This window comes from Lithobates pipiens, unplaced genomic scaffold (assembly GCF_037356315.1).
Source record: "Lithobates pipiens isolate NorthernLeopardFrog02 unplaced genomic scaffold, aLitPip1_a1.2 Scaffold_16, whole genome shotgun sequence".
Classification (NCBI taxonomy): domain Eukaryota; kingdom Metazoa; phylum Chordata; class Amphibia; order Anura; family Ranidae; genus Lithobates; species Lithobates pipiens.
In genome coordinates, this window is record NW_027507748.1 from 193628335 (window position 1) to 193646727 (window position 18393).

At 42.3% G+C, this 18393-nt stretch overlaps 1 protein-coding gene across 1 annotated transcript in view; it reads right to left on the reverse strand.

The window, feature by feature from the left end:
• LOC143982280 (X-linked retinitis pigmentosa GTPase regulator-like) overlaps positions 1 to 18393 on the reverse strand; it is a 184296-nt gene that overhangs the window by 159469 nt on the left and 6434 nt on the right. The window contains exons 2-3 of the mRNA XM_077480863.1: positions 6257 to 6382; positions 2632 to 2724 (exon numbers count right to left, since the gene is read on the reverse strand). Coding sequence (XP_077336989.1) covers positions 2632 to 2724; positions 6257 to 6382 — 219 coding nt within the window. The remainder of the gene's footprint in view (positions 1 to 2631; positions 2725 to 6256; positions 6383 to 18393) is intronic.

The window sequence follows — 18393 nt, forward strand, 5'->3', positions numbered from 1 at the left end:
AGATGACTGCCAGGTTTCCCTACCATACTTGCCTGCAGCGGCTGGAAATGATTGCTATCCAAGAGAGAGGTTTACAAACTAGATTATTGTACAGTATATGTACACCAATTTAAAAGGAATGCCAATTGCTGCAGTGATCCCTACTGTGAAAGGCCTATTTGTTTGTGTTTTCCCCCCCAAGGTAGTCCTAAGATGGGCTTTTATTTCTGTATGCTGTGCTGGAGAGTAATGTCGCATACACACGAACGGAATTTCCGACAGAAAAAGTCAGATGGGAGCTTTTCATCGTATATTCCATTCGTGTGTATGCCCCATTGGACTTTTAAGGCTGAAAATTCTGATGGACCTAGAAAGAGAACATGTTCTAATTCGAGAAAACTGCTCGTTTGTATGCTGTTCCGCAGTGCCAAAAACAAACAACGCATGCTCTGAAGCAAGTACGAGACGGAAGCTATTGGCTACTGAACACAGTGAAGCCACGGCTGACAGCTTAGCATGGGATCAGGTCGGATCAGCTTCAGAAAAGGTATTTATACAATTTTTTTCTTAACAGGGCTAGATAGGTTAGTGTTAGACTGGAGGTGTCAATAGATGCAGGGATTTTTGTTTTAGCATGGATTTTTACTTTAAGCAAAAAGTGATGCAGAGTTTAGGGGCCAGTCTGACCATAAAATTGTTGTCTGTATTCCCAACACATACTTTCCTGGAACAGGTCTCATTAGTAATTGGGACTGCAGTGACTACCAGCTGGATCCTGGACACATCACAGATCAGCGCACATATTCGCAAGCACACCATAGATCTTCAAATGTCCAAAGCTTTTATGGCAGAAGATTACATCACACAACAAGTGCAATGTTTCAGAGCCGCGCAGGTTCCCTTCATCAGGTATGTGATAAATTTATACATGCTTGACGAAAGGGTCCTGCACAGTTCTGAAACACTGTACTTGTTGTTGTGTGATGTGATCTTTCTGCAATAAAATCTTTGTACATTTGAAGATCCATGGTGTGCTGGCAAATATGTGCACTGACCACAGAAAAAAAAAAAATCACAATTCAGCTACCCTGGGAAATGGCAACCCAACACAAGCCTTACGTCAGCCCCCATTGTAGAGAAGAAAAAGGCCCACTGAGTGCTTGAATGGCAGCGGTGCCCACTGAAGTGGCCGAGGGTGGCTCTGCTCACGACCACAAAGTAAAATAATGAAGGCTGAGTTTAAGAAGTAGTGTACTGCCTCTGGTCACTGTAAAAGGCAGTGGGACTCTACTGTTTAAACTCCTCCTACAAAAGGTGACATTCACTCATTCATTGCTAGGAGAGAGGCAGAGCTCACATCCTGGGACACCACCCAGGACAAAGACACTGCAAGACAGCCAACTTAAAAAAAATCCATAAAATCCAGGAAGTTGGCAAGTATGTATATAATGTTAGGAGGTTTTGGATAATCTTCAGGCCCAAAAAGATCTTTAAATGTGCAAAAAAACGCAAAACTGGCTTTGGTAGCAAAAATGTTAAAGGGAAGCCATGTTTTGCCACGCAGAGATGCACAGGCCATGTAGGTGGAGGGCCCCGTATGCGCATGCATCCACATAGCTGTCAAAGTGGGATCAGCGGCTGTGTCCGTGCAGCCGCTGTGTCCCAATAGACATGAATGGCACTGCCTGCATGGGGATGCAAATAACAGGCATCCTCGTGTGCGCAAACACGGCCCTTGCATGGGCATAAAGTGCATCTATGTGAACGAGGACAAAAAGTGAGAAACCATGCTTTTGCTAAAACCCAGGTCTGCCTTGGAGAGAGCGACGTATACTTCTGGAGAAACCCTGGGAATACTGGCTTATCCCAAATCCTGAGCAAAGACACTCCTGGACTGTACCTAAGTTTTACCTAATGTATTTCTAAGTTTATTATGAGTACATGGTAAGGTCATACATGCTGACCTGCTAAAATGTTTCTGCAGTCATCTTACATCATCACTTTGCCCTGTGTAACCTTCAACGACAAACTGTTTGTTTGCTACCATCATCCACTATTAACTTTAATTCCCAACGTCAGTTATTTTTGTTTTAACTAGTTTGAAAAGAGTTAACATTTCTGTAGGTATTGATTTTTATCTATGACCCCACAGGTGAGATTTTCCGTTATTCATGGCCCTATGACATCCGTCCAAAAAAATGGAGTGTGCAGTCATGGACAGGAACGCATGGCCAATAAAACACAAAACAATAAATGCTATATAAAGCCAGCTTTTACAGTACCAAAGTGCCTTTGCCAGGCACAGTAGCAGACAAAGACTTTAGTAAATCTTACTAAGATTTTTTTTAGTTCTCCATTAAAAGCTACCATTATAACAAAACATTTGCTTTTTTATCTAAGCATTTATTCCTGGCTAACAAGGTATAATATGAATAATAGAATCATTTCTAACTGTTCTGCTTGGCATAAAAAGTATTGCTGAAGTTACATTAATGCTGGAAGAACTGAACAGAGAAAATAGCGGGGATCCCAAAATGACAAAAAAAAAAAAAAAAAAAAAAGGAGGAGGTTGGATATAATTTTGTGAGAAACAAAACAATGAAAAAAATAACACCTGTAATTTCTAATACATATGGCAACATTGGAACAAACCTTTGACACATCTTGGTGTGCTGATGACATTTTCAGAGCCGATACCCAGCTGTCCATACATGTTGCTGCCAAACACATACAGCTTGCCATTTTCTGATGAAAAATAAAGTCAGGTTAAATTATGTACAAAAACCTATTAATGCACAAAAGGAAAGCTGAAAAGTATTTAGAAACTGTAAAAGTTAACTGCCATTATTTTTGGAACTGCATATTAAACATCAGGGTGGAATCGATTTAAATCACTAGGAAAAAGGCTTGATTTAACCCTTTCACTGCCAGGGCCGTACGGACCTAAAAAGTGCCCACAGGTGGCCAAGTCCGTACACCGTACAGACCTCCTTTCTCCCTCTCCTATAAGCTTATGGTCACTTCAATGACAATAAGCTTATATCGGAATTCTGCTGAACAGTTCTATAACTCTAATCAGTGGATTACAACCCGCTGATCAGAGTTATTAACCCCTAATGTGAGTGCCCCCCCATCCACGCTGCAGCCTCCCTGCCCCCTGCCTCTCCACCTCTCGCCACTAACTTTCACTTAGAACTACTCCCCCTACTCTCCCCTCTTATCCCCTTCACCCCCCTTCTCCCCCCCAGGCACGGACTACCCCCCTCTCCAGCCAATCCGACCCCCCCCCCCCCAGTAAACCCTCTCCCTGCAGCCACCATCATTAGCCAGCATCACTCCTCTGCTGCTCAGCTGCTGGGCTTCTGATGCTGCATGGGGCTTGGGGGGAGGTCCAGATGCCCCCCCCCTTACCTCCCCCACATTCCCGATCCACGGGCGCTCTGAGCGACATCTCTCCTTCCCCTTCTGCAGCTTCTCCCTGCACAGATCTCCAATGATCTGTCAGGCTGGAGATCGTGGGGGGGGGGGGGGGGTAGGGGGGTGTTGAATGTGTATACCAACCCCCCCACAATGGATATGTCTTTTACAAACTTTGAAAGCTATAAGTGAAGAATAAAAGAGCAAAGGAAAAATTGCACAAGGTAGGGGGTAAGGGTTAAATCACTTTTTAACCACTTCCGCCCCGGAGGATTTGGATGGCCAAAGACCAGAGCACTTTTTGCGATTCGGCACTGCGTCGCTTTAACCGCCAATTACGTGCTCATGCAACGTGGCTCCCAAACAAACTTGACATCCTTTTTTCCCCAAAAATAGAGCTTTCTTTTGGTGGTATTTGATCACCTCTGCGGTTTTTATTTTTTGCGCTAAAAACAAAAAAAAAGCAACAATTTTGAAGAAAAAACGCATTATTTTTACATAATAAATATCCCCAAAAAAAAATAAAACAATCACAATTGAACAAACAAACAAAAAGCGTTTACTGATTGGTTTGCACAAAAGACAAAAGTTATATAGTGTCTACATAATAGGGGATAGTTTTATGGCAGTTTTATACATTTTTTTTTTCACTAATGGTGGTGATCAGTGTTTTTTATCGTGACTGCGACATTATGGTGGACACATTGGACACTTTTGGTGCTATTTTGGGACCATTCACATTTATACAGCGATCAGTGTGAATAAAAATGCATTGATTACTGTGTAAATGTGACTGGCAGTGAAGGGGTTAACACTAGGTGGCACTGTAGGGGTGTGGCCTAGGGAGTGATTCTAAATGTGTGTGTGTGGGGGGGGGGTTGTGTGTGACACATCACTGATCATCGCTCCTGTTAACAGGGAGCCATGATCAGCGACAGTGTCAGATGAAGTCTGTATGACGAAACCGGTAGGGCGTGGCCATAGGACGTGACCTCTCTATAGCAAACCGCAGCGGTTGGCGGTGGAAGTTTTATTATTGCGATTGCACAACCCGATATGTGAGTAGTTTTCCTTTTTAATAAACAAACTATAAAGACATACTACACCATAGATCTCCTTTTCTTTCATGGAATATATGAATGAGACCTTTACCAGTGGATGACAAACCAGATTCCCAGGGAAACACCAGAGACCTGCACAGGGGCTGACACTGTGGAGGCAACTTTGCCCCGACAGGGGTAGGGATCTGGTGAGCGCAATACAATTTGATTTCACCAAAGCGCGCCGGGAATTTGTTCTGGCAGTCTGCACAAGTCACCATTTGGAAAGAGTATTGGATTTGAACTACTTGCACATTATAAATCACTTGTGTATTTAAATATATCTTTATATCAATTGGAAAGAACATTGGAAGACTTGAACTATTTGCACATTATAATTCACTTGTCAATTTAAATGTATTTTTATATGGCTTTTATGTATTATAGCGTAATCACCTGGTGGTTTGATATTGGTTACAAAAACACTGATTAGTGACACGTAACATTAGGGATTTTTTACACCTACTAACATTCTTTTTATATATAATTTTATTTTTTATTTTTTTTATAGTGAGCACATATAATTTAAACAAACAGGATGAAGGTGCACTTAAGGTTTAAAGTAGCACACAAAACACGAGGCCTTCATTGGCCATATACATCAGTATTCCAATAGCACATGGAAATACCCTTTAAGCACATCACAAAGCAGCGATTTCACGGCACAAAGGATTTCAGATATTTTTGAGTTAAATATATTGTTTTATTTAAAGGTATAGCGCCAACTCTACCCAATTCTCTTTCATACTTCAACAGGTCCAACCCAATTGGGGGGGCGTATCAAGTAGAGGCAGTTCTTACCGATTACTATTCCATAGCGCAATCTCATCTTTTTTCCTTTAAATTAGCAATGTATCTTTAGATAGATTTTTAGTCCAAAAGCATTGTATTAAAAATAAATTTGCTAAAAATAAAAAAAAATCAATTTTAAATGAAAAAAAAAAAAAAAAAAAAAGATTTTTTTTTTTTTTTAAATCATTGATTTTTATTCACCCTGTTAAACATTAATCCTTTTTGCTGCCAGGCCCTGTGAAATTTTTCCATTGTTTTTTTTCTTTTCCCCCTTACAGCTTTCAGAGTCAGGAAGGTGCTACGGATCTTTTTAAGCCCTGTGATATTTGCACAAATGTTTATCAAAAAACATAATTTTCGCTAAAAATACACTAAAATCATTATTAGTGGATACATATATGGCAAAATGTAACCACTTAAGGACCAGCCGCTTCAATTATACTCTGGCAGGTTGACTCCTCTGAGCAAATTGCCGTAGCTATGTCAGCCACTTTAAGACCCCTAGGCCCGGCGGCCGTGATTGCTTATGAGACACACAAAACGGAGAACTGTCAATGTAAACAGACAGATCTCCATTCTGTCAGGAGAGAGGAGACCAATCTTCTGTTCATACTGATGAACAGTGATATGTCTCCTCCTCCAGTCGGTCCCATCCCCCACAGTTAGAAACACTCCCTAGAACACACATTTAATCCCCCTGTCTACTGACGGCGGCACAACAGCGCAAATCGCCATAGCTGTACTGCGGGTGGTTTAAGGCTTATAGGGTGCACGCGGCATGACATAGGCGCTTGTGCGCGTGCCCGGCGGCCCCAATAGCCACTGGCTACTCGCGATTGCTTCTGAGAAGGAGAGAACGGAGATCTGTCAATGTAAACAAACAGATCTCCATTCTGTCAGGGGTGAGGAGAGAGATCTGTTGTTCCTAATGCTTGTGTTTGTTTCAAAAAAATCCTTTTAAGGCTTACCTGTAACCAAAACTGAGTGTTCATCTCCACATGATATGTTTGCAGGCTTGTTGTTTTTCAACCAAAATTTGCTGGGACAGTTCTCTGCAAATTTACTTTTTCCAAATGTAAATATCGCACCAGAATCTATCAAACATAAAGAAAGGGTTAAAAAAATGATGTTTGATTTTATTGCACAAGTATACTTATAAGGATCAGTCTACCCAAAAATAGTATATTCGTTTTTGAAAGATGCTACATATTTAAATCGGTATTAAACACAAAAATGTCATATATTGCAGGGTACCAAACATTAGACCTTTTTTCTGTACATGGTTATTGCTTATACAGTGAAGCCCACTGCATAAAATAGTTTTAACTGTCATCAATGGGTTAACCATTCATTCGTGAACAGATTTCTTTTGGTTGTGATCTGAGATTCGCTACAGCTAGTCACATGGTACAGTAAGCCAGGTACCATGTGATTACCGTGGGCCAATCACAGATCACAACAATAAGCAAGCTGTTCATGAATGGAAAACCATTCATGATGAGAGGTGGAGATCTACCTTCAAAACACAAAAGAAATCAAAATCCACTATCTCTAGATGGATTTGACAGGATTCTTTTCTTGAGAATACATCACGGGACACAGAGCCTTTGATAATTACTTAGTGGGTTAGATAGTCACCATCAGGTGATTGGACAGTGGCAACCCTAATTACAAGAAGAGTTCCTGCCGTATATAACCCCTCCCACATGGAGAGTACCTCAGTTTTGTAGCAAAGCAATAAGTGTTAGAAAAGTTTTAAATGTTTATTGTGTGACTATTAGAAAAACAATAGTCCTGAGACTGATTTGTTAAAAAGCTTACTTCTGATCACATTATTGTATTCACTCATTGTATTGTTTTGTCCTAATTAACTCCATAGTAAGTAGGATGATTAGATTTAACTAAATATGATAGCCTAAGAATGTACGGGAATATGGATAGCTAATAAAGGTACTAGTTCGTACCATGACAACGTTATTTATGTTCCCTCAGCCAATAGAAGCATAGAGATGTTATTCTTGTGGGATATGTGAGGGCGGAACACTTTCTTTTGTTGGGACTTTTTTTCCTGCAGCTTGTCCTGTAAGCATGTCTCCCTGTTGTGGGCCACATCAGAAATAAATTGTTTGCTTCTCAAGAACACCCGGAGTTTTTACTGATCACAAGGGAAATTCCTAACATTTTTGGTCTTTCGAGCCGGGAGCAACACGCTGGTTTTCAGATCAGACGGCCCGACAAAACTTCGGTGAGTATTGGACTTTGAAGCTCACCGAACGCTTACAAGTCCCCCCAATCAATGTTATTGGTGAAAAAGGGGCGGGGCCACAGATCTGAATTCCACTGTCTGTTTCCGAACCTTGTGTGATCCAGTCCAGGTGTTTGAGAGGTAAGATAATTTAAATTATTCTTAATTCTTTCCAAGAGTCTTTTCTTCTTTCTCTTTGCTTCTGGTTTAATGTGTTGTAATTGCCGACATTGGTATTGATCGTATAATATCTAGATGATCCAGTGCTCGTAGACAGAGACACTTGGGGACGTTGTCTAAGGTAAAAAATTACGTCGCCCGCTGTCCGGACAGATAACAAAAAGATTTGAGGTATACCGAATGTCAGAGGTTGAATGCCTGACTATTTCAGCGCTGTTTAGTTAAGTGATCTACAAAGATCGCAAGGCTATCTTTTTTCTGTGTGTGTTTACTTATCTTTGTTCATGTTTAACCCTTTTTGATTCTCTCGATAGTGTGGGGAGTGCTGATGTTTTTTCTCTTGTATTGACATGTTTTTTGTGCTGGTATTTCTCAGAAGATAAGAAGCCAAGCACTGCTCTCTCTCCCCCTCCCCCTCCCCTCATGGAAGGATTGCTTCTGCAAGAAGTTGTAAAAGTTAACCCTTGATTAGCTATGCCAATACAGAAGGGTTATATTGTAAATATTGCAACTTAGCATAAAAGAAAAAGAAGGTAGATTGCATTTTGGAGTAAATAGAATGTGTAGAATTATCAGGTGGCTTGATGAATGTGAAAAGAAAAGAAAAAAAAAAAAAAAAAAAAGGCTGAGGATGTTTTCATTGCTATGAAGGTCAAGAAGCTGTTTCTCAGAAACAAGAAAATGCAGATTGCCTGACAGAGGTTAATTTGTGCATCTGTGAAAATATTAGGACTTTTGGTGGGAAAGAGTCTGAATAATAGTTTTAAAGTAAATATTTATATTGGATTGGAGTTGATGATGCAATGCTGTTTATATTTGGGTACATTTATAAAGTCAAAAGGCTAAGTTCAAAAAAGGTATGGGTTGGAAATGGCGGAGTATTGGCTTCAGCATGCTAGAATTAGGGTAGAAGGAAGAACAAAGGAAAAAATGCCAAGCCCAATTGTCCCTAGTGGACAAAGAGGATGATCTCATCTGCTGTACCCAGAGACCACCTCCCTATAATGGTCCTCCCCCTCAGGTGCAAGTAACTGCCCAGAGTAACACCTTCCCTGTGACATCCACCCCTGTCAAAGGAACCGCCTCTGAACAAAACCCCAACTCCACTTCCTCAATCTCTCCAGACAGTAGTTCAGTCCTGGAGATGAACAGATCGATCCTTGAAACATTAAATGACGCCATAACTCATGCACTAGGTGCCCCAGCAGGAGCCAAGAGACTAGGTAAACCTCCTATTAGGTATGGTGTGGAGGACGGTGAGGAATACCCCTGCGCCCCAGAAAATGCACAGGGACGGGGGGATCCATTGCCTCCAGAAAGCCCAGACTTAGGAAACAGGTTGACTGCCTTATTAAACAGATGCCAGCTTAGATGGGTACAACGGACTGATTGGCAAAAAAATAAATATGACAGTACAAGAAGATAAAGAAAGTGTCAGTGACTACCTAAATAAATTACGAGAGATTTTTAGAGTGTTCTCCGGGCTCCCCGAAGCTGAGGATGTGAATAGTGCATATCAGCAACAGCTAAAGACTGCTTTTTTAAATGGATTGAAACAGGATCACAAGGATTACATTGTTAAAAACATGGTTACTTACCGAACTGCATCAGTTTTAGATGTTTTACAATATGCTAAGCATTCTGAGAAGTATTTAAAAGCAAAAAAGAATGTGAAAGTAAAGGTTTTTGTGCAAGGTGATGAAGGAGAGGAGGATGCAGAAGAGTACACTGTTGAGGCAAAACCAGAGGGGTCTCATAGAGGAAGAGGCGCAGGTGGTTTTAGAGGAAGGATTACTCTACAGAAATAGACAGTGCAACGAGAGTACTTCCACCCTGTGTACAAGCACTGGTAGCATCAGCGGTGTAGTGGTTAGCACTCTCGCCTAGCAGTGAAGGGGGTCACTGGTTCGAATCCCAATCATGACGCTGCCTACCTGGAGTTTGCATGTACTCCATGTGCCTGCGTGGATTTCCTCCGGGTGCTCTGGTTACCTCCCGCACTCCGGGGACATGCAGGTGGGTTGATTGGCTTCTGTCCCGGTTTGGCCTTGGTATATGAATGGGGACGTTGGATCCTTGGGGGTGGAGAACGATGTGGGTGTACAGGGGTAGAGGCTAGACACTCACTCAGGCTGAACCGGATGGACTGGTGTCTTTATTCAACTTTACTAACTGAAAAGGTACCACATGCAGTGTTTGTTATCCTGTTACAGCAAAAGATATCACATTTGAGCCCAGCACGGCATCTTTCCTGCATGACAATACTCTTGACAAAACCTCACTTAACAATACAGAGGTGTACTTCATTAAAACCATCCACACTACTACCACTTCCTACTGACGGGTATAAACATGACTGCACTGCTGCCATCATTGAAAAGGTACTGCCACGAAGTGATCTGAAAGATGTACCATTATCTAACCCTGACATGATACTTTTTGTTGATGGTTCTAGTAAGAAAAATCCAGATGGCACAAATGCAACAGGATATGCAGTAGTGACACAGGATGAGATTTTGGAAGTGGGGCCACTACCAAAACATTATTCAGCACAAGTTGCAGAACTTGTAGCACTGACAAGAGCATGTATACTGTCAGAAGGAAAATCTGTAACCATATACACTGACAGTCAATATGCCTTTTCAACAGTGCATGTTTTTGCACAACAATGGAAAAACAGGGGGATGGTCACCTCCAGTGGTAAACCAATTTCACATACGGACTTCATTTTAGAACTCCTAGATGCAATACAGTTACCAAAAAAGCTTGCAATCTGTAAATGTCAAGCACACACAAAATATACGGACCCCATCTCAAAGGGAAATAAAAGGGCAGATGAAGCTGCACATAAAATAATGACGAGAAATCATAGTGATAGATCATACAGTCCTTACTGATATGCAGCAAAATGCCCCCCTGGGGAAAAACAATATTGGAAAACAAAGGGTTGCACAATAATTGATGACATTTACACATCACCTGAAGGGAAACCGGTATTACCAAAATCTTTATTTAGGTATGCAGCAGTATTGACACATGGAGTAACGCATGTGTCAAACAGGGGGGTGACTGAGATGTTAAATAAAGTATGTACAGCCTATGGATTCACAAATTACTAAAAAAACTTTTGCTCTCAATGTCTTATATGTGCAAGACACAATGCTCAGGGAGGTATAAGACCACAGAAAGGGAAGTTCCCTACACCACAATATCCATTCCAACACATTTGCATGGATTTTATTGAATTAGACAAATGTGAAAGGAAGAAATATTGTTTGGTACCCAGGCACCCTGACCAAATGGGTGGAGATATTCCCGACAGGAAGTGCAGATGCACAGACTGTAGCCAAAGCATTACTAAGAGATATTATTCCTAGATTTGGAATCCCTGAAAGGATTTACAGTGATAATGGACCCCATTTTGTAATTAAAAAATATACAACATTTGATAGAAGTGATGAGAATTAAAGGGAAATACCATTGTGCCTATCATCCCCAATCAGCTGGATTGGTAGAAAGACATAATGGCATTCTAAAAAGCAAACTGAGAAAAGTTATGGAAGAAATAGGTAAAAATAATTGGATGTATTGCCTACTAGTAGCTGTGACCAGTATGTATATCACACCCCCAAAAGAAGATGAAAAAGGTGCATGTGGGAGATTGGGTCTCAATAAAAATTAATAAGAAAAAAAGCAGTGGTAACTCCCCAAGGTGGGATGGTCCTTTCAAAGTCCTTTTAACTACCCCTACTGTGATAAGGATTGGAGAAAGGTCTACCTGGATTCACCAGTCCCATTGTAAAAACGTTTTACAGGCAGAGTAGGGCCAGTTGGCTACAAGAGGTCCAGAAAATCCGGCTACAAAGGGAGGTCTCAAACCGGTGAAGTCTCCCTCCCCTTCCAACTCCCCTATCCTATCCGCTGGAACTCTGTAGCTGGTTAGGATGAAAGGGACAGTAATTATCCTTGGGTTACTGGTGACTCTAGGAGAGGCATCCATAAGAGGGGGTAGGCGCTATGGAAGAGTAGAGGAACCTTTGGATTGGGAAAGAACAGGAAAAGCATTAAATCTAACCTTTATAGAGGGAATAACTAGCACTATACTGGTAGACTTCTGTCAGGTTGCAGATTGTGGGAATACAACTGGGGCTAGAGGACTTCTATGGGCAGATAAATATATCTGCTGGGTCTGGAATAAGGCAGGATGTCAAGCATGGGATCAGGCCCTGTGGACTACAGTGCATCAAGATTGGGGGTATAATCAACCAGGGGCTAAAAAGAGTGGTATAAAGGAGAGACTCATAATCACAAAAGCGGCCAACTCCCACTGCATACATAGTAAGAACTGTAACCAACTATTAATAACATTAAAGGAGCCGAGGAAGGAAGATCAGCGGTTGTATTCCATGGGAGCATGGGTGTCAGGAACTGATCCCTCAGGAACATTTTTCCTTGAGGTATTACCACCTAATAAAATTAAACAACAGGAAAAAGTAGACTCAGAAGGGAAAGAAGAAGGCCATACTAAAATAGAAGTTCTGAGTATAACTATAAGATTCACTAACCTAACAATAGAAGATGCCATAGCTTTGGAGACGGGCTACCAAGAAAAAAATGAGTGGTTAGAATGGTTGAGGTACACGGTTAGAACTCTGAAAAAGGAAAACTGTTTAGTTTGTGCCGGAGCCAGACCACATTTAGCAACAGTTCCTTTTCCTCTAGATCACAATACAGATCCAGAAGGTTTAAAATGTATGTTGCAATTGTATAATAAGAGCTATAAACCTGAAACAAATTCTACTCGTCACACATTGAGTTTGTTGTCGCTTATCCGGGCAACTTTACTTGTTTTGCACTCCCAGGGAACCGTAGCGCGGTGGATCTTGGGTCACTACCTGATGACTACTGTGTGGAGAGGATTAACACGGACAACGGTGACTGGGTTGGACATGACATTCAGAGAGCTGATGTCTGGTGGATGTGTGGGGATAAGAAACTGCGAGCTAGACTACCGGCCAATGCCCAAGGGGATTGCGCTATGGTCCAGCTGGCTATGCCCCTGAGAATCCTGTCAGAATACCCGTGGACTAAGAGTCACCGACAGTATCGTAGGGACACCTCTCCCTTGGGGTCATTTGACTCTCAGATCTACATAGATGAGATTGGGGTTCCTCGCGGGGTGCCGGACGAGTTTAAAGCCAGGAATCAGGTGACAGCTGGGTTTGAGTCTCTTCTCTGGTGGGTGACTATAAATAAAAATGTTGACTGGATTAATTATATATATATATTATAACCAACAACGATTTGTAAACTATACTAGGGATGCTGTGAAGGGCCTAGCAGAACAGTTGGCCCCCACATCTCTAATGACCTGGCAGAACCAAATGGTTTTAGATATGGTCTTAGCTGAAAGAGGAGGGTATGCAAAATGTTTGGTAGCATGTGTTGTACCTTTATCCCCAACAATACAGCTCCTGGAGGGACAGTGACCAGAGCCTTGGAAGGACTGACTGCGCTATCGAATGAATTGGCGGAAAACTCAGGTATTAATGATCCATTCACAACTTGGCTTGAAGGATGGTTCGGTAAATGGACTGGATTTATCACATCATGTTTGATCTCAATCGCTGTGGCTTTGGCTGTTTTGGTCACTTGCGGATGCTGCTGCATTCCCTGTATTCGAGGACTTTCACAAAAACTCATTGAAACTGCAGTCTCAAGAACAATGTATCAAACCCTCTCTACCTCTGAGGATACCTATGTGGACATTGAAGCTCAACTTAATGACATACAGTCCGAAAGTGTATAACACAGGGACTTTCATCGAAATATGTGGAGATAAAATAGTCACACAAAGAGGAGGGAATGTTAGAAAAGTTTTAAATGTTTATTGTGTGACTATTAGAAAAACAATAGTCCTGAGACTGATTTGTTAAAAAGCTTACTTCTGAGCACATTATTGTATTAACTCATTGTATTGTTTTGTCCTAATTAACTCCATAGTAAGTAGGATGATTAGATTTAACTAAATATGATAGCCTAAGAATGTACGGGAATATGGATAGCTAATAAAGGTACTAGTTTGTACCATGACAACGTTATTTATGTTCCCTCAGCCAATAGAAGCATAGAGATGTTATTCTTGTGGGATATGTGAGGGCGGAACACTTTCTTTTGTTGGGACTTTTTTTCCTGCAGCTTGTCCTGTAAGCATGTCTCCCTGTTGTGGGCCACATCAGAAATAAATTGTTTGCTTCTCAAGAACACCCGGAGTTTTTACTGATCACAAGGGAAATTCCTAACAATAAGTATCCCTACTTATAATCCTGAAGAGGGGCGGGAGTCACGTCCAGTGATGTATTCTCAAGAAAAGGATTTTACAGGTAAGACATTTTTAAAAATCACACTTTCTTGTTCATAAGTCACGGGACACAGGGCCTTTGATAATTACTTAGTGGGATGTCCCAGAGCAATGCCCAAATTTGAGGGGAGGGAGACACAGATCAGAAAACACAGACCGGCAATGTACAAGAGAAATTACACCGCTGCCTGCACTACACTGCGCCCGAAGGCGTCATCTTCATGCCCTCTCACATTCACTTGGTAGAATCTAGTGAATGTATGGACCGAAGACCAAGTTGCAGCCTTGCAGATCTAAGCAATGGAGGCCTGGTGATGCACTGCCCATGAAGCACTAACTGCACTAGTCGAATGCGATTTAACCTGAAAAGGAGGAATTTTCTTCTTTACACCATAAGCCTGAACAATAACCTGTCAAATCCATCTAGAGATAGTGGATTTTGGTGCTGCCTGGTCCTTCTTGGGGCCTTCTGGCAAAATAAATAGACCAGGGGTTGACAAATTTGCTTGGAATCTAGGAGCCAGCTAAAAAAGTTAGGAGCCGGGTCCGTGACGGCGATCTGGACCTGTCCCTGGCCTGACATGGAGACAAGTGAGGGGAAGATAGCCCCAAGCCCCTCACCTGTCTCCAAGTCATTGCCCCCCATAGCTCTTAGAGGGACATTTTATTTATTTTTTTCAAATGACAATTTTTTTTTTAAATTGCATTTTAGTGTAAATATGAGATGTGAGGTCTCTCTGACCCCAGATCTCATATACAAGAGGACCTGTCATGCTTTTTTCTATTACAAGGGATTTTTACATTCCTTGTAATAGGAACAAAAGTGACACATTTTTTTTTTTTTAAAGAACAGTGAAAAAAATAAAAATAAAAGTTAAAATAAAAAAAAAATAGAGACCTCCTCTGTAACTTAAAAAGTGCAACCTGTAGAATTTTTTAAATGTCGCCTATGGAGATTTTAAAGGGTAAAAGTTTGTCGCCATTCGATGAGCGGGCGCAATTTTGAAGCATGACATGTTTGGTATCGATTTACTCTACGCAACATTATCTTTCACAATATTAAAAAAAATTGGGCTAACTTTACTGTTGTCTTATTTTTTTTTTTTTATTAAATACATTTTCCCCAAAAAAGTGCGCTTGTAAGTCCGCTGTGCAAATACGGTGTGACAGACAGTATTGCAACGACCACCATTTTATTCTCTAGGGTGTTAGAATAAAATATATATATAATTTTTAGGGGTTCTGAGTAAAGGGAAGGAAGATAGGCTGGCAGGCAGGGAAAATTAGCATTGCATCCATTAGCATTGCTGGTTGTAATTCCAACGGCCACCACAAGAGGGCGCCAGATTACAGAAGGAACCATAGGATCGTAGAAGGCCTCAAAGCCGGGGGCTAAATTACCGGCCGGCGGCGGCGCGGCCCGACGCGATCGCGCCGGGGGGGGCCGCGGAGACAGCATACCCCCAGCTGTGCTGCCCCAGGCGCCAGGTCTGGAATTCTAGTCGCAAATGCGACCGGGCGCCCGGGTTTTGTCGAGCCCTGAAATAGACAATCAGTCTTTCGTATCTGAGCCGTTGCCTGCAGATAGATTTTTGACTGCTCTTACAACATCTAGAGAGTGTAGAAAAAAAAACTCCTCTGCGAACTGCGGATCTGGAAAAAAGGCCAGTAGGACCACATCTTGATTCAGATGGAATCCTGAAACCACTTTAGGCAAAAAAAAAAAAAAAGTCAGGGGAGGACGCAACACCAAGCTGTTTTTTATGAATAATCAAATATGGCTCTTTACAAGAAAGAGCTACTAATTATCATACCTTCCTAGCTGAGGATATTGCTACCAAAAAAATAATAATTATTTGTCAAAAGAGCTAAAGAAGCATGGTGCAATGGTTCAAAAGGTTGCTTCTGTAAAACAGACAAAACCATATTTAAATCCCATGGGCACACGGGAGACTTAACTGGAGGATTCAAGCGCAGTGCCCCCTGAAGAAAGGCCCAGAGGCAATCGGCCTTTGAAAGAATACCGACAAGGCCGAGATCTGGCCCTTTATAGTGCTCAAGGCCAGCTTAATTTCTACGCCTAATTGTAGAAAAGCAAGAATACTGCTAATGGCATACTTTCTAGGATGCCGCCCCCTGGATTCACACCAGGAAACATATGCCTTCCAAGATTCTGTAGTAGATGAGCCTGGAGGCCAGCTTCCTATCATTAACCAGAGTGGATAGGACTGACCCCAAAAGTCCACAGCTCTTCAGAATGTGGGTCTCAACAGCCAAACCATCAAATTCAGACTTCGTAAGGCAGGATGTAATATTGGACACTGCAAGAGTAGATCTGGGCATAGCAGAAGAACCCAAGGTCTTCCTTCTGCCATCTTTACGATCTCCGAATACCAATATCTGGGCTTACCTTCCCTTTTGACCCTCCGAAGGAGTCGCAGGAGAAGCGGAACTAGAGGGAAAGCATAGATCAAAGAGTATCGATCCCATGGAATTGTTAAGGCATCTGATCCTTGAGCTAGTGGATCCTTTGTTCTTGACACAAAGCTGTCCAGTTTTCTGTAGAACCTGAAAGCCAACAGGTCCACATCCGGGGTACCCCATTTCCGACATATGGTCTGAAATATGTTGGGGTGTAGAGACCATTCTCCTGGACACAGCTGCTGGCAGCTTAGGAAGTCCGCCTGCCAATTTTCTACTCCACGAATAAAGGCCGCAGATAGTCAAGAAACATGCCTTTGTGCCCAAGAAAAAATGTGATTAATATTCATTCATTCATCCTCTTTTCGGGCACCCAGACTCCTGGTGCCTCTTTGGCGATTGATACAGGCCACTGCCGTAGCATTGTCGGACTGTATCCGGGTAAGGCAACCTTGCAACCTGCAAGTCCATACCCTGAGGGCTTGCCCGAATCTCCAGAAAGTTGATGGGCAAGAGTCCTTCGGCTCTGGACCATCTTCCCTGAGTGGAAGCTTCTTCCAGAACCGCTCCCCAGCCTATTAGGCTGGCATCCGTGGTTGCAACTTTTCAAGTAACTGGGACAAAGGATTTTTCTTTTAGTAGATTTTTGGTCAGCAACCACCAATTGAGACTCTGGCGTACCCATGGTGACAGGCACATTGGAAGATCCAAGGCTTTTGAACTTTGTTCCAGGCCGAGATAATCCTGCTCTGTAAAGGCCTTGAGTAAAACTGGGCGTAAAGAACAACCTCGAATGAGGCCACCATTTTCCCTAATAGTCTCATGAATAGTCGAAATAAAGGATATTTCCTTGCTATGACTACTCGGACCAAAGCCTTTACAGCTTAGGCTTTTGACCCAGGTAAAAATACTCTGTTTTGTATTGTATTGTGTCTATGATAATGCCCAAATACTCCAGCCTTTTTAGGGGCTGCAAGGAGGATTTTTCTGGATTGAGGAGCCAGCCTAGGTACTCCAAGTACTCCACTGTGCTGAGCACATTGCAGTCTAATCGTGCTATGGACTGTTCTACAAGTAGCAAATCGTCCAGACAGGCTGTCACCGTTATACCTTGAACCCTTAGTAGTGCGAAGGGCGGGGCTAGAAGTTTTGTGAACGCTTGAGGTGCAGTAGCAAGACTGAAAGGTAGGGCCACGAATTGGAAGTGGTGCTGATCCACCGCAAAAAACCTTAGAAACCTTTGGTGAGTGGGAAATATTGGCACGTGTAACTATGCATCTTTGATGTCCATTGATGCCAGGAATTCTCCTTCCTGAAGGTTGGAAACCACTGCGTGGATTGACTCCATGTGGAAAGAGCGAATGTTTAGAAACTGATTCAGGTCTTTTAGATCTAGAATAGGCCTGACATCCCCATTCGGTTTTGGAACCGTAAAGAGGTTTGAGTAGAACCCCGAGCCTTGCTTTTCTAAGGCTACTTCCATAATTACCCCTTGGGATAACAGACTTTCTAAGGCTAGAAACAAGGGCCTCCATTTTTCTGAATCCTTGAAGACCTTTGACCTTAGGAAACGAGATGGCGGAAGCTCCCGGGACTCCAGCTTGTAGGCCAGAGACACCGTGAAGGTTAAACATTTGTCCTGAATCTCTTCCCGCCAGGCACCTGCAAACTGCAGCAGCCTTCCCCCCACTTGGCCGAGCGGGGGAGCTTCTGGGGTTCAGCTTACCAGATCTGTTTATTATTCTTCTTGACCGGTAATAACGTGGTCTTGCCCCTGGTAATCTTCTGGATATATTTGTCCAGATCATTCCCAAAACAGGCATTCCCCATAAAATGGGAACCCAATCAAATATATTTTGCATGAAGCCTCAGCTTCCCAATGCTTAAGCCAAAGGGAC